A 17,491-nucleotide genomic window follows, 5' to 3' on the forward strand; every position below is an offset into this window, starting at 1 on the left:
GTTAATCGCAAAAGATAAATAATTTAAACATCCTACATATGGATTTATAAATCATATGACACTCAAGTCAAGTTTTTGAATGCCAAAATCAAAAATTTTAAAATTTCGAAGTATCTTATATGCGAGAAAACGATACATCAAAATAACCACCAAATTATATTTAGTAAAAAAAATATTAATTACACGTTAAAGTACGAGGGACAATATTCTATTTGTCAATGTTAAATTCGACCCCGTTGAACATAAGTATTCAATGTAAAAGAAAAATCAATTGGTAAATATACTCAAACAAATTAAATTTATCTCATTTCAGATAAGATCATAAATATGAATTTAACTTTAATTTATTTTGCAAATACATGTTCCAAATTAACGCATCACGGCTGGATATTAAATAAGTAATAAAGTAGTGTCCAAGCTGGTAGTAAAGTAGGTGAATATTTGATTAATATCCAGGAGTTCGATTACTTCAATCAATATTTTTTCGGCTGAGCTTTTCACACAGAACTTGTCATGTGTAGTTTACCTTATTAATGTGGTTTGCAGGCTATCACGTTAAATTGAGAGTTTAAGCAGTGCATACTGAAAAAATAGTTGTCAGTTCTCACATCACAAAAAAATTTATATATATATAAATTCTACCAAAAATAAAATACAAGCATTTTTCCGCCCAAAATTCCTTTCCAAAAATAGTAAAGACATAATATTAAATATATTGAGATCAACAAAAATATTTACAAGACAAATTCAATGACTTCATATAATAATAATAATAATAATAATAGTGATAATAATATTAGTAGTACTAATAATAATAATCATCATCACCAGCAACGTCTATATATAAAAATCAGAAAAGTCTGTAAAAAAAAAAAGAATAATGTCAATCTTTTCCGCCAAAACAAAATTATTAAAACTATAAAGCAATATATAATCTATGGTGAATATGTAATTAGTCATTAAATTTCTGTAGAAATAAATCGTAGGCAATTGTACTGTGCATATTCCAAAACAATAAATGAGTGTTTTCGATTTCTGCATATATTGTCTATAATTATTATTTTTATTTTTAAAAGAGAGAAGTGATACATTGAAAAACAAAAATCTGCTAAAAATTGAAAATCACATAAACCATGACAAAAACATTGAAATTCATTAAATTGGAGAACACAAATTATGGACAATCGCACGGTATATAGTCCAAAACAAAATTATTATGTGTTTTCAGTTTCTGCATATATTATCCGCGAGTAGGTTTCTTGTGAGACGGTTTCACAAATCTTTATCTGTAAGACGGGTTAACTCTACCGATATTCACAATAAAAAGTAATTGTTCGTTTCACAAAATACGACCCGTGAGACCGTCTCACATAAGTTTTTGTCATTGTCCGCTAAATTTTTTAAAAAATGCTATTTTAACTGCACAAACTAGATAACAAAATAAAGATAATGATTAAGTTTAATTACAACAAGGCATCTTAAATTTTAATTACAAACTTTTCAACTTATTTGTCTGCTAACTCGATAAATTTCTTTAATGGAAGTAATTAAATTTTAATTACACTGTCGAACACCAATAAGTTTAAATTTTCAGATTATTAAAATATTGATGCTATTTTGCGTGTGTTTATATATATATATATATATATATATAGACACACACACACATATATCCAATAGCAAAAAAAAAAAAAAACTCATTGAGTTTATTTTTCAAATACACCCGGCCATAATATTATTTTCGCACATAAAATATATTAATAATCATCAGATTAGTTTGTATTTACGTTTGTGCTGAGAAAATTTCACGTTATATACACAGGATATAATCAGTGCACGACACGTGTGAGATAATTAAATATGTAATAATTAAAATAATTAATGGCTAATTAGCGCGTACATTTTTCCACGAGGCAATTAGACCTTTTGGCAGTTAGCATTTAGTAAAGGAGTTGTTGAATGAGCGCGCACATTCCCAACCTAATTTTCTGTACTTGGGGTTATCTTGTGGGAGAAGTAAAATTAATTTAAAATTTATATAAATTACGGACTATCGACTGACCATATATTTTGTATCTCACTTTAATATCCGTAATTGACCTCTTTGCTTTAAAAAATTTCGTCAAAAAATAACACATCTTATGTAACTGAAATTGACAATAACAGCCAGTCGTAGAATATAATTTGGATTCTGAAATAAAAATCCAATTTCATAAGAATAAGATTCTTAAATTTTTTCTCATTCAGTGTTTGCCTCGAGTTCTAAGATAACTACGTTGCAGTGGAATAATTGACCCTGCTACGAGAGATATTGATACATGATGTTTAAGTCGCGATAAGTTTAAAAAAAATTGGAATTATACTATTATTATCACCTATAATTTTTGATATGACAGCAATCTCTCGTTCACACAAATTGCAGTTAAAAATAAAAGACAAAAACTTGTGTGAGACGGTCTCACGGCTTGTATTTTGTGAGATTGATCTCTTATTTGAGTTATCATTGAAAAAATATTATTTTTTATGCTAAAAGTATTACTTTTTATTGTGAATATCGGTAGGGTTGACACATCTCACAGATAAAGATTCGTGAGAACGTCTCACAAGAGACCAACTCAAAATAAAATGGAAGCTAGTTATGTTCCAATATTTTAGCATGTATTGTGTTAATAATAATTAATTAAAAGTAATTAAAGCACCAATAAACTTAGTTTTGACATGTAAATTGACCGAAACGAGCAAGGAAATAGGGTAATTATATAAGATTTTTAAAAATATATTATTTTATTTTATTTGAACATCTAATCAGTTGTTCGTAAGTCAAAAATTATAATAATAAAAAATTTCAATAAAATAACCGATTGATTGAAAAACAGAACCTTTGAATGAACAAATGTGGAATTCCTTCTTTTTTTTTTCCTTCTTTTCTTTTTTTTACTTCGTAGTAACAATTATTTTTCCACATTCGTCAGAAAAATTTTACAACGACCCGGGCCCATAGACTTGACTACTGTGGATTTACGTAATCGGAGGAGACGCGGAAATAAACCGAGAAAAAGTCGATTATTTTTTAACATTTATAATATATATAGTTTTATATGTTTTTCACCCATCTTATTTATAGAATATCAATGGATCTGGGTATTAGACCCGCAATGAACCCGTCCCATCTAGAGCGGGTTTGAGCATATCAAATGGGTCATAAGACGGGTCGTGGGCACAATTTTTCAGACTCATTTGGGCATGTACGGGTCATGAGACCTATAATATCCGCTTCATATTCGGTCCATATATCTGCATATAAATACTTTAGGATTTTAGTTTTATTAATGTCTATTTAGGATGTCAATATTTTTTGGAAAGCTACTAACTATTTTTTATGTAATTCATTATGTCGTGAAGATACTTTTTTTTTATCATTATTAAGTGCGGTCGAAGACATGAATTAGTTTTCTATTGTATTATATTTAGAAGCTTCTTTGTTTTATAATTCAATAATGTGTGAAGAAAATTAATATTTACATTAAAAAAAATCAGGTATCACAGGTTACAGGTCTAAGCGGCCCCATTTTATATTCGGGGTGGGACGAGTCCGAAGAATATTTAAGCAAAGTGGACAAGTAATGAGTCAAAGTTTTCTTCATGACAGGTCGTCTTTGGTCTATCCATACCCATCTCATATCCGTCTCATTGATATATGTACTTGTTGATAATATGACACTGATCTATTGTATATAAAATTTGAATATATTCACATTAACAGATGAATGTCACATAATTATTTGACACGAAGATGAATAAGATGAGTCAGGTGAGTGAACATAGTACATACATACATGCAATAGAAAATTTGGATATGTTTCCGATCTGCCGTGGCTCATCAACCCCGTTTGCATGTGTCACCCGTAGATTTGAATCTCTCAATCAACTTAACCACTTTGCTTTCTCTTCCATAAAAAAAACTATATTAATTCACACAGAAATTCAAACAAAAAGCCTCAGTTTTAGTCTCAGGTCCCCCTTTCTTCTGCACCATATAATGTCTTTTTTTTTTCCCCTTTTTAACACCACCTAGCTCCGCGTTGCATGTCGTTTTACACAGATTCTCGACGCGCTTCGGTTCCACTCCTTTTTAAATCCATATATGCCTCTGTTTACTCTTTCTTCTCACCCAACACACTGATCCCATTTTCTGGTTAAATGGGAGGTACCGGAAAATATGATAGCCGATGGGATTCTGAAGCTGTGACCGCCAGGAATTCGGAAGGGTCTTCGCCGGTGGTGGAGTATTCTAGAGCTTCGTCAACGCACTCGGCCGAGGAGTTTGTGGAAGTGACGCTTGATCTTCAGGATGACGATACGATTATACTGCGTAGTGTTGAGCCGGCCACGGTTATTACCATCGATAGCAATGACGTCATTGCTGGGATCGCTGGGATTGAAACTCCGGTGCCTTCGTCGACTTCGAGATCGCCCACAATGCGCCGGAGCTCTTCTAATAGACTGTTTCAGTTTTCTCAGGAGTTAAAGGCCGAAGCGGTGGCGAAGGCAAAGCATTTCTCGCAGGAGCTGAAAGCGGAGCTGCGGCGATTCTCCTGGAGTCACGGGCATGCGTCGCGTATACTGTCTACTGCTGGTGGGGTCGGCGGTAACGGTTTGGAATCTGCGCTGGCGGCGCGGGCGATGCGTCGCCAACGTGCGCAGCTGGATCGCACCCGCTCAGGCACCCAGAAAGCACTGAGAGGTTTGAAATTCATCAGCAAAAGCAAGAACAACAGCGTTGATGCCTGGGAAGAGGTCGAGAAAAACTTCCAGAAGCTCGCCAGGGACTGCTTTCTTTACCGTGCAGATTTCGCACAATGCATAGGTTAATTGTTTTCAAATTCATAGTGGCAACAAACCCTCCAAAATTTGGAATTAATCCCAGAGTCTTTATGCAATTAATTAATAATTATTTATGCGCTGAAAATTTCATTCTGATTCAGTGGTGGAGTATATACTTTCACAGGGATGAAAGATTCCAATGAATTTGGGTTGGAATTATTCGATGCATTGAGCAGAAGGAGGAGATTGAAGTTCGATAAGATTTCGAGAGACGAGCTTTACGAATTTTGGTTGCAAATTACAGATCAAAGCTTCGATTCCAGGCTTCAGATTTTCTTCGACATGTATGCATTTATTTAGCTGTTTCCCATTCTCCTTTTTACTTAAATAACTCCCTTTACCAAAACAGGAGAGGATATATGTACACTTACATTGCAAGAATTCACAACTGGTTTCTTCTTTATTATCAAAAAAACTTATTATAGTTCCATCTCTAAATAATGATAATATATATATATATAATAAATGCACGTAAAATAACCAAATATTAAAATTGACAGAGATTATCTTAACAAAACTAACTAATTAAATTACCGGTTAATTTATTAATTTACAGTAAAAGTGAAACTGGAGAATCATCTATTATTACTGTTATTTTCTTTATTATTATTTATTTATATATTGATGCAGGGTAGACAAGAATGAGGATGGTCGGATCACCGAAACGGAAGTCAAGGAGGTAACGTGATTTATTTTATCTGATTTGATTAATTAATGAATAAATCATATTCAGTACTACTAAAAAGTAGGTAATGATTAATCTCTTTGTTTTAAAAATTAATTAATTAATGTAATCATGATTATGAGATACGTACAGTCTGGCAGATTCTTCACCATAAAAAAAAATTCATTGGCGCGTCGTACAGGTTTACGAATTTAGTTGTTAATTTTTATAAATAAAAATAATATTTTTCTATGAATCGATTTAGTTTAAATATTTATTTTAAAAAATGACATAAATAATTGTAGATACCGCGATTCTAGATTAAAGGATAGTAAAATCAGAGATGAATTTTGTTTTTATATCCGCAAGCTATAAATCCAAACAACTAAATATATTAATCATTTAAAATAATAGATTTTAAAAAACATTCTTCAAAATTTTGGGAATTTAAAATATGCAGGAGGGGGTAAGGCGTGATGGGCGACTGTATTAGGAAAAAATAAAAAATTTGGTCGTAACGACTCCAATTTATATTGTCCAAATCTCAAAATTTATTTTATTTTTCTGTCCAACACGTAATCTGTCGTGGCTAAAATTAATATTCCAAAGTGCGTCCATTAGTGCACAACACTAGTTTTGGTTGTCTTTGTCAACTTATTTTACGTTGAAACTAAACGTATCTTTAAATATTCCTCGAATTTGAGGGGTTGGTGGGTCTATAATTCCCAATAATTCGACCAAGCAATTAATTTCTTTTCAATTTTCAAGTATTTAATTTTATTTATTTTTTTATTGTAGATTATTATGCTCAGTGCTTCTGCAAACAAGTTATCGAGACTAAAAGAACAAGCAGAAGAATATGCAGCTTTAATAATGGAAGAATTGGACCCAGAGAGACTTGGCTACATTGAGGTTATTATTATTATTATTATTAATTAATTAATTAATTAATTAATTAATTAATTGAGTTTTCTAATTATGCACAACCACAACACTTGTTCTAACATAGAATGGAAAATGGTTACAACTAAAATTATAACATTTCACTTTTCTCATCATAAAGTTGGTCGTTAGATGACAAATGACTGACTTGATCTTACATACATGATTAAATTTTTTTAATTAATAATAAATAAACAAGTTCAAATATTTGATCTTTGAAGTTCATTTCCTTTGTTTTAGTCAAATAAATTTTGTATAAATTTAAAAGATTAAGTAAATTAATAAAAGCATATATAATCAGATAGAAATAGTCTATTGTTGGTCAGCACCATATACCTACTATATATTTCAATAACTGGTAATTCAAGTTTCAAGTTACCTAAAGTTGATGCTATGCATAAATAAAAATTAAATTTATACCTAGTAGCAAGTTCAATAAATAATAATAATAATAATAATAATAATAATAATAATAATAATGAAAATCTGGGTGTAGATTTCATATTAAATGTGTAAATGATAAATAAAGTTCAGATGAAGAAACTGATTGGTTAGAGTTTATAAAAATTTGGTCAAATCTTTGGTAGTGCAGCAGTAGCTTTCTGAATAAAGGTTTTATTACCTAATTCCTGTTGGTTGAGCTCAAAGAGAAGACTTGGTTCAGATCATAATATGAAAAACACATTTAAATGAAACTTCATTAATTAATTAATTTGTCATGCTCATGCCTAGGCGAATTAATGAAGTTTCTTTAATTAAGACAACTGTCATGTCTTACATTGGTAAGTTCTGAGAATCTCCAACTAAGGATATGCATATCTATGTATAATTTAGATGATTGACTGAAGTTTAAGATGAGTTGATGGACTATTTAAATAAATGTGCCGCTAAGATATAATTAAGAGTAATCCGAAGGAGATATTTAAAATGTTTGGAAATAAAAATTAATTTGTTTTCAAAGGAGTTGAGAAATCATGTGGTTTTTCTAATCAAGAACTTCTGGCCAAAAACTTGCGAGTGAACTTCAACATTTTCATCATTCGATATTCTCATGTGACCACGATGACTTTTGAGCTCACAGAATCCTTCCCATGTGGAGGTTTTTGTTAAAGGGCAGCAAATGCGTGTTTTCAGCACTCAACAAACGAACATCGAAACAGTTTGGTCCACAATAATTTCATCGACCCATTTAAGGAGAAATTAAAGCGCACGATCCATCTTTCCTGATCGTATCTCATGTATGTCGGTTGTGATGATTTTGTCACATGATGATGCAGCTATGGCAGCTGGAAACACTATTATTACAAAAGGACACTTACTTAAATTACAGTCAAGCCCTGAGCTACACGAGCCAGGCCATGAGTCAAAATCTACATGGTCTTAGGTACAGAGGCCGGATCAAAAGATTGAGCAACAAGTTGCTCTATTTCGTCCAAGAAAACTGGAAGAGAATTTGGGTGACAATACTTTGGATGATGATCATGATAGGGCTTTTCACTTGGAAGTTCTACCAGTACAAACAGAAAAATGCCTACCAAATCATGGGATACTGTCTCCTCACGGCTAAAGGTGCAGCTGAAACATTGAAATTCAACATGGCTCTTGTGTTATTGCCTGTGTGTAGGAATACCATTACTTGGCTGAGATCCTCTAAGGTGGCTTATTTTGTGCCATTTGATGACAATATCAACTTTCACCAGGTACACCCAACCCCACTTTCTTTAATTTCTTCTGTACGTATGTCATGTTTTACTTTGAGTCAAAGCAATATATCTTGTGACGAAATTACAATATGAAAAGCTCAAGGCTGAACCACACTTTTTGAAAAATATGAATTTTTAAAGATCTATTTAAGTGTAGGGGAAAATTAAAAATGAGGGGGCGATTGCATCACTTATTAAGGGCTGATATGTTTTAGCATTCAACTTAATATCAGCGGAAAACTTTGACATTTGCTATTTTCTGCTTTGTACATGTCCTAACTTATTTTTATTGTCTATTAGTAAAATAGCCCGTGAGGACGCGGATTACCCTTATAAATACTAGAAAAGATATTGTTTGGAAAAATATCTTAATGTCCCATACATCATGTCATTTGTGTTCTTAAATGAAAAATATGACCAAAGAGCTTGGTAGAATAAGTTCCCAGTTATTGGATTGTAGGAAACAATGTATGTGCCAATGTACAAGTCAAATTCACATAATAATGTTAGATCTAATGAAATCAAAACATGAATAATGATTATCAATCGAAATCAAAATCAGATAGTGGAATATTTTTACTAACATATTTTTTTCTATGTTCCTTGTTCAAAATTTGAAATTTGCAGACCATTGCTGCTGCTATTGTAGTTGGTGTCATACTTCATGTTGGTAACCACCTTGCCTGCGACTTCCCAAGGCTTACACACGTATCCGATACCAATTATACCCTTTATTTGAATGACGACTTTGGCGATCATAGGCCCACATACCCAGACCTTGTTGGAGGAGTTGAGGGTGTGACGGGAATCTTGATGCTGATCCTCATGATAACTGCTTTTATATTGGCAACACGGTGGTTTAGAAGGAGTCTAATCAAGTTGCCGAAGCCATTCGATAGGCTTACAGGATACAATGCTTTCTGGTATTCACACCACTTGCTTGTCTTAGTCTACGTCTTGCTTATCATCCATGGCACTTGTCTTTATCTTGTGCATGTCTGGTACAAAAAGACGGTGAGTAAATTTTCTTGATTTTTGGTTTGGAATGAAGAAGTTTGGAGCTTAACAATCTTGCATTTTTTCATTGGTTATAACAGACATGGATGTATCTGGCAGTTCCGGTACTTCTTTATGCAGGTGAAAGAATACTCAGATTCTTCCGGTCGGGTTTCTATAGCGTCCGGCTTCTGAAGGTGAGCATGAATATGACAGCTCTTGTTTTTTAAAATGTGTGATCAGTTAGAGAAATAGTGAAAAAAACCTCAACAGAAAACAATCCATTTATGATTTGAAAAATCAATCAAGGCTTTTTGTGAATTATATTGATAATAAGCCATACCAATGGCCCCCAAAGTTTTTCATTTTTCATTTTTCATTTTGTCATTTTCAGGTTGCTATTTATCCAGGAAATGTCCTCAGCTTGCAAATGTCAAAGCCTCCACAATTTAAATACAAGAGCGGGCAATACATGTTTGTTCAATGTCCAGCCATTTCTCCATTTGAATGGTAAAAATAACAATAACTGCAGTATCTATTAGACAGGGTTTAATCCACACCAAGAACTTATAGTCCTAAATTAGATTACTTTTTAAACTTCATAAGTTAGCAGAGAACTTGATACTGGCAATTTTCCATATTCCCAGATGATATAGACATCTGTGGAACAAAATGTACTGACATTATTCGGCATCACTTCGTTAATAACCAACCGTAAATTCTTTGTTGTTTAATATTAGCACTGCTCTATTTGGAAAATATCCAGGCATCCATTTTCAATTACCTCAGCGCCTGGTGATGACTATCTTAGCATTCACATACGGCAGTTAGGTGATTGGACACACGAACTTAGAAGGGTGTTTTCTGAGGCGTGTGAGGCGTCAGTTTCTGGAAAGAGTGGGTTACCTAGAGCGGATGAAACTACCAAGAAAAGGTAACGTTCCTGTGGGGCTAGTGCGTTAACATGTCCTTTTTCTCTTCACAAATCTGCAAACTGACCTGAAAATTGCCTCAAAATCCAGTTTGCCAAAGTTACTAATTGACGGACCTTATGGAGCTCCGGCACAAAACTATAGAAAATACGACGTCCTCTTACTTGTTGGCCTTGGGATAGGAGCGACGCCTTTTATAAGCATTCTAAAAGATTTACTAAACAATATTGTCAAACTGGAGGAGCAGGCTGTAAGTATCAGTTTGATTGTTGGAGTCCTCATTTTCGGCCCAACCATTGATAAACTTGGTTACTCTTTCCAGGATTCACTTTCAGATTTCAGCAGGTATTCAGATCAGAGTGGGGGATCTTTCGACCCTTCCTCTCTTAACAAGGTTTCACCAAAAAGAAAGAAACCTCTTAGAACCTCCAATGCTTACTTTTATTGGGTCACTAGAGAGCAAGGTTCGTTCGATTGGTTCAAAGGAGTCATGAATGAAGTAGCTGAACTTGATCAGAGGGTATGATACCATGTTAGCATCAGACTCTGCCACTGATATCGTTTAATATGCTGTTTATAAACTGTATGTCATAAACTTGCAGGGTGTCATTGAGATGCACAACTATTTAACTAGTGTATACGAGGAAGGGGATGCTCGTTCGGCTCTCATCACCATGGTTCAGGCTCTTAACCATGCCAAGAATGGGGTTGATATTGTATCAGGCACGAGGGTAAGTTTGCCATTGTCTCATCGTTTTTACATCATGGTTCTTCTGCAACAAATATTATGCTCTAGACTAGCCAATTCCATTATCTTAAATGACTCTTTTTCGTTATTGGACCTCTGGTTTTAACAGGTTAGAACCCATTTTGCAAGGCCTAATTGGAAAAAGGTTCTCTCGAAAATCGGCACCAAGCATGCTAATGCGAGGATAGGTTAGTATGCAAACATTATATTTAAGAAGCTCTTGATCAATAACACAAAACATTTATCAATTTGATACAATTGGAACAGGAGTTTTCTATTGTGGGGCACCAGTTTTGGCAAAAGAACTCAACCAGCTCTGCAACGAATATAATCAGAAGGGCTCAACCAAATTTGAATTCCACAAGGAACATTTCTGAGAGACAACGAATTTGAGTACATACTTAACTATTAAAAACCACACGCTCAATCCTCCACATTCCGTCCCGCTCTTGGCTACTCCTAAAGTCCATATGTAACTTCCATTATTTTATGGAGTATGGCGAAAATCGAGTAAGAATACCAAGAAAGGAGAAATAGAAGTGGCAGGAGTATATATATAATAGCCTTGATAGGAAAGATAGATATACAGAAGAAACATACACAAAAAGTCATTTATTTTGATTCAAAAAATAGTTTCTTAAGCCAACACAACCAAGAAAAGTGGTTGCCGATGGTTCGATAGGGAGCGATAATGACATACACGAAGCATCATGTGCGTGACAGAATCGGCAGCTGGCATTGCCACATCTGATAACATGGAATGTGAAAGTTCATTAAATCATATGAAGGAATTGGCCTACTTGCTATTGGGATTGGAGAGAATAGACATTTATGGAAGGGATGATGATTTTCAATTAGATTTTGCTGAATTGTTCCAAGAGTGACAATTTCAAGCAGTTTGTATCAATCCTGAGGTGGGCTGTTGCCGCTTATGATACTGAAGCTTTATTATAATTATTTTCCATGTTAGAATAGAAGAAGCATATATGTACATGGTAACTACAGATTTTCTTTATGTCTACTCGAAAATATATATTGAAGATTCTCAATTCATATGAAGAAGAGTTATTGCAACTTTGAAAGCGTCACGTCGTCTCTCTGTATATACATACAAAGGCATTTGAAAAATAGTTAGGCTAGCTAGTAAGAAATGACAGAAAAAGATCTGTTTCCATACTATATATATATATATATGATTATAGAAAGTGTGAAAAGAATGAAGCTTAGATACGGGGAAGGTATAAAATACTTTATGAATTTACTTTTACTTTAAAATCTGATTAAAAAAAATATTTAGACTCGAGTATTTTAAAATAAAGATATAAATATCATTTATAAGTTAATGAGTGATATCATTCCTGCATAAACACATTACAAAAATTTAAAATAAAAACACACATTTTACTTACCCTGTTTTATTTATTTTGTGACGTAAGAACTCGCATTCGTTACCTTTCGGTGCGAACTGAATAAACTCCGGATTAACGTAATAGCTTGTAAACTACGTAATCAAATAAACCATATTGCACAATATCTGTGTTGTCCACATTTCAATTGTCAACACATTTAAATATATTTCCCGTGTTCAAAAAAAATATAGGTTGACTTTAATTATTATGATGAGAAACATTTAATTTTTTTATATAAAATACAATACTTTTCCAAACATTTTTTTACAAGTTATTTGTCGAAAAGCAAGCATGTATATATTTGATGAAAAAATATGGCATATTTTCAAAAAAATCGGCAACTTTTAAACTTTATTAATGGTTGTTTCATATTAATATCAAAATATAGAAGTAGGTCGACTGAAAATGTTTATTACTACATTTCCTTCAAAGATTGAAAGAGAGCAGTCTTAAATTGAATCATAACCTAGCCTAAAGCGGGAGCTTCGACTAATTACTATATTAAATATGTTCTAAATCAAATAAAATATTTTTAAATTTTATTTGTAATTTAAAAAATTGATAAAGTTCCTGTAAAATATATTAGATGTGTCCTATCAGCTAACATTAGATGTAGATTCCTTTGGAATTTTCCTTCAAAGCTATTTCATAGTCAAAGTTTTGCAACTCGATTGTTTTGTTGTAGAGATCGATGTACTACGTTAACATTTGAAATTCTACGACTTTTGCAATGTCACATTATTCTTTGCTTATATATATATATATATATATTGTAAGGCCCGAGATTTTATTACTGTGATCTGAGATTAATCTGAAATGATTTATTTATTAATTGAGATGATTATAGACGGAACGGATCAGACCGAGAGAGCCGAAAGAAGATTTGACATTTTGTGCAAGAAAAGTCCCCGCGCACATGCGCGACATGTATGGGCGCACATGCGCGAGGAAAACAGAACCATGCGCGCACATGCGCGGCTTGAATGCGCGCACATGCGCGGAACGTCTAGAGAGTTCGGCGCACATGCGCGGCTTGAATACGCACATATGCGCGGAACGTCCAGAGAGTTCGGCGCACATGCGCGGCGGAAGGTGCGCATATGCGCGAGTAAGTGGATGCACGAGACAGTAGGTCTCGCGCATATGCGCGACGATGGGCGCGCATATGCGCAAGCGGTTGAGACACAAGCGCCGAGATAATAAATCTCGCGCATATGCGCGGGGCTTAGGCGCGCATATACGCGAGAGAACTGCCGAGACACGCGCCAAGGAATTGTGTCTCGCGCATATGCGCCGATGGTGGTCGCGCATATGCGCGAGACGTGCTGCACAAAGGAGTGTGCCACGTTTTCTTATCTTGCATGTAATATATATATACGTATACAACCGATTCCTTCTTCAGAATTAAGGTAAAGAATCGAGAAAAAGACTCTGAGGTAGGATTTCGATTTGGGATTGAAGAGTTTGGAAATCCGTCCGTCTGATTTTAAATCCGACTTCAGCACCGAGTTCCTATCAACGCAGGCTACAACTGGACGTAAGTTTTGTTACGTTTAGACATGAATTGAAATTATGATATTGTCAGAATTGAATATGAATCAGATATGATGTTTCTGCTACAGTAGACATTGTATAATTGAAGTCAGATTAAAGAATAGACTGTTTACACAATTGTTATGATTTTCGAAAGATATTGATTGGGATGTGATATCAGAGTTGTGTTGTTACTGATCTTAAGTGTACAGATATTGAGATTATGAATTGTACTGATACTGATTATGAATTCTGATATTATATCTGTGATGTTGAGATTGACGGGGATATCGAAACTGTATTGTTATGCCGTCGAAACATCAGTTGATTTAGAGTGATCAGATTCAGTAATGATTTCGATGATATCGTTGATATGAATTAGATTGTACCTTGTTCAGATATGAATCAGATTATATACTGATTTGAGTATTGATCAGAACAGGTTTTGAATCGAATTATATACTGATATTGTATTTATGCGATTGTCATTGCCAGACTGGGTATGGACAGATTGGAATACAAGACTTCGTCTTCGTCAGACCGGGAAGACAAATGTATAATTCATGTTTTGTTTAGGGAAGACACAACTCAAATGAGATTCAATTTGAGTTTCCCAACAAAATCACATACTTGTTCTGTTTGTACTTTATATTGATTTATATATATGTACTAAGATAGGAAGGTCATTGGTAGATATGCCAATTTTCTAAACGTTCGGTGATATCGATGCTTCGGATCAGATTCACTCCGATTGTAGATTTCGATACAGACCAGACCGAAGTTTAGGAATAAGATGTAACGCCACCCCGATTGGGAGAGTAGGTGGGAGACCTGTTACATCTTATTCACACCGGGATCCCTAGACTTAGATACGAGTCAAGTTAAAGAGTAAGAGTCAGATTGTTTTATCTGTATTCACTGATGTGTCATAATTACTGATTATGTGTTATGATTTGTATTAAACACCATGACATGCATGTATACATGTTTTATACTGGGATTTATTCTCACCGGAGTATCCGGTTGTTGTCTTGTTTATATGTGTGCATGACAACAGGTGGGACAGGATCGGGATCAAGAAGATGATGAGAGAAGATGAGTTAGAGTGGTGATTCCGGACTTATTGTAGACTTGGTTTAATATTTGAAATTTAGTAGTTGAACCTTAGACTAGTTTGAATAATTGTTGTACATTATTGTACTTTTATACTGAGATGTATATTAGTTAAATTCCATTACGTTCCGCACTTACATTTTTAAAAAGAAAAATTTTTAGACCATGTTTATCTTAATTGATAATTAAATCCCAAAGATGATTAGCGTCCGGGTCCCCCCACACACACATATATATATATATACACACACATATCAAATAAAAGGGTATAATTTTTATTTATTTATCAAATAAAGCATTCACAAAAATTCTCATAAAACATATTTTTAATTAAATAAAAACTATATATATATTTATATATATATATATACTCATATCAAATAAAAGGTTTAATTTTTATTTATTTATCAAATAAAGCATTCACAAAAATTCTCATAAAACATATTTTTAATTAAATAACAAAACAATCAAAAATCCATATACATAAAAGTGAATAAAGAAATTAAAAGCTTCTAATAAAAGTAAAAATTTTAAAAGAAATGTCGCGTTAAGTATCGTACCTTTATTTTCACACAGCATATATGAAACTAGTGTCATTGCCTTCTAGAAGTCTAAAAACCCAAAAAAAATCCACGCGTTAATTTCACAAAAAATTCAATCTTTTTTGTAAATTTCAAATCAAACTCTAATTTTTCCAAGAACCAGCCTTAGTTTGTACCATACTATATATAATTTGAAAGAGAGCCACATATTGTATACAACTTCATAATTTCATTTCCGCACATACATTACTCCTGTAACGTCCAATTTACTTCAATCGGACAGAGAAGAAAAGCAAGACAGAAAATATGGCGGATCCCAAGCAACAAGTATACCCGTTGGCCGCGGCGACAGTGCCACGAAGCGACGAAGAATCAGCCACGAATTACCGGTCCGAACAAGCCATGAAGAAGAAGAAAAGAATGAAATGCTTGGCTTATATTGCTGCTTTTGCTGTGCTTCAGACGATCGTAATCGTCGTGTTCAGCGTTGTTTTCCTACGCTTCAAAACGCCTAAGGTCCGATTGGAACAAGTCACGATTGCGAATATAGGGAATGGCAATATTGTTAGCCTTTCTGCTCGAGTTACGGTTAAGAACACGAACTATGGACGGTACAAATTTGATAGTAGTTTGGCTACTATCAAGTCGGGGAACGGCGTCGTCCTCGGACAGCTCGCGATCCCCGAGGCACGTGCCGGAGCACGCTCTACTAAAAGGATTTTGGTGGTCGGGGATTTAGCTTCACCTACTGGTGATTCCAATGGTAACTTGGCCGTGACTATTGCGGCGAATTTAAGAGGTAAAGTGGAAATATTGAGAATTATAAAAAGGAAGAAATCGGCTGATATGTTATGCACTATGACTATCAACTTGCCCACCAATTCGGTTCAAGATTTGGCATGCAAGTGAGACAATCGGCCTTCCATGTATATTTATGTATCTTAATTATTTCATTCTGTGATTTTATTTTTCATGTATTTTGTTTTGTACTATAGTACTTGTCCCATTTTCATGTTTTGTCTTCTCCTAACACTGCACGTTTCGAGGTTGGGAGAATTTTGTACCATGATATGATGATTATTACATTATTCTTTATATTATAAATAAGTCTTTACTTGCGAACCTAAAATTATATATATTATTTCCCATTCCGCTGTCGTTAGCAAACAAACGGAACGGGAAATTCAACCATGTATAAGAAAATTAAAACAGATGGCACACAATTATATTGTTGATTGAGTAGCTCTCTTGTGAGACGGTCTCACGAATTTTTATATGTAAGACGGGTTAATCCTACCGATATTCACAATAAAAAGTAACACTCTTAGCATACAAAGTAATATTTTTTCATGAATGACCCAAATAAGATATATGTCTCACAAAATACGATCCGTGAGACCGTCTCACACAAGTTTTTGTCCAGTTGATTATTTGGTTCCCTGCACCGCCCCATAGAGTATTCCACACCGATAATGATGCAAAATTAATCTAAGCCCCGTGTTTTTTGATGGAACCTTCATTTTCTAAATTAAATATCAGTTCCATTTTCGAAATGTGTCATTATCATAGACATTATAACATGCCACTTCAAGATTTTTATATACAGTGTATACTATATATAAATTGAAAGAGAGTAGTTTGACATAAAAATACTAAATAGATGGAGATTGTGTGCAGTGTTGTAACATGTTAACACAACATGCATCGGAATTATCTAATTTATCACACATATAAACTTTCATGAATAAAATAAGATATAATAAATCATGCACAAGTGTATACACTTGTGTGTTACCTCATGACAAAAAATTCACTATAAAAACTTATAAATTTACAAAACCAATACTCATGATAAAGAAAAGCTAACCCCTTAACAAAGTGAGTAATAAATGATCTACATCGAAAATGATTCTAATTTACCTCGCAAATTAGAAATTTAAGTTTAGAAAAAAAATTCAATGAGAGTTCGATTCTCATTTATTGCAAGGAGTGCAAAGTATTAAGAGAAAGATTGTTGGAGTGCAA

General features: G+C 33.7%; 2 protein-coding genes across 3 annotated transcripts; both read left to right on the forward strand.

The window, feature by feature from the left end:
- The first annotated feature begins 3,914 nt into the window (after positions 1-3,914).
- Positions 3,915-11,915, forward strand: LOC142542907 (respiratory burst oxidase homolog protein A-like). 2 transcript variants are annotated; one of them, XM_075649808.1, is made up of 14 exons: positions 3,920-4,867; positions 5,009-5,168; positions 5,515-5,563; positions 6,347-6,460; positions 7,768-8,190; positions 8,821-9,207; positions 9,291-9,386; positions 9,584-9,699; positions 9,956-10,123; positions 10,212-10,371; positions 10,444-10,641; positions 10,724-10,852; positions 10,979-11,057; positions 11,137-11,911. In XM_075649808.1, the coding sequence occupies exons 1-14, from the start codon at positions 4,201-4,203 to the stop codon at positions 11,244-11,246; spliced, it is 2,856 nt and encodes a 951-aa protein (XP_075505923.1). In that variant the 5' UTR covers positions 3,920-4,200; the 3' UTR covers positions 11,247-11,911. The 2 variants fall into 2 exon arrangements, with proteins under 2 accessions (XP_075505922.1, XP_075505923.1); XM_075649807.1 differs by having other exon boundaries at positions 3,915-4,867; positions 10,212-10,641; positions 11,137-11,915.
- Positions 11,916-15,652: 3,737 nt separating this feature from the next.
- On the forward strand, positions 15,653-16,582 carry LOC142541513 (late embryogenesis abundant protein At1g64065-like). The gene has a single exon (XM_075648038.1). The coding sequence runs from the start codon at positions 15,773-15,775 to the stop codon at positions 16,373-16,375; it is 603 nt and encodes a 200-aa protein (XP_075504153.1). The 5' UTR covers positions 15,653-15,772; the 3' UTR covers positions 16,376-16,582.
- The last annotated feature ends 909 nt before the right edge of the window (positions 16,583-17,491 follow it).

The sequence above is a fragment of the Primulina tabacum genome, chromosome 4 (assembly GCF_025594145.1).
Source record: "Primulina tabacum isolate GXHZ01 chromosome 4, ASM2559414v2, whole genome shotgun sequence".
In the NCBI taxonomy this organism is placed as follows: domain Eukaryota; kingdom Viridiplantae; phylum Streptophyta; class Magnoliopsida; order Lamiales; family Gesneriaceae; genus Primulina; species Primulina tabacum.

Excerpts from the sequence above, each read along its gene's own strand:
- LOC142542907 (XM_075649807.1), top strand. The coding sequence starts at position 4,201 with ATGGGAGGTACCGGAAAATATGATAGCCGATGGGATTCTGAAGCTGTG. Across the intron at positions 9,387-9,583 it reads ATAGCGTCCGGCTTCTGAAG|GTTGCTATTTATCCAGGAAA; the intron begins GTGAGCATGAAT and ends TGTCATTTTCAG. Across the intron at positions 10,124-10,211 it reads GATGAAACTACCAAGAAAAG|TTTGCCAAAGTTACTAATTG; the intron begins GTAACGTTCCTG and ends CTCAAAATCCAG.
- LOC142541513 (XM_075648038.1), top strand. The coding sequence starts at position 15,773 with ATGGCGGATCCCAAGCAACAAGTATACCCGTTGGCCGCGGCGACAGTG.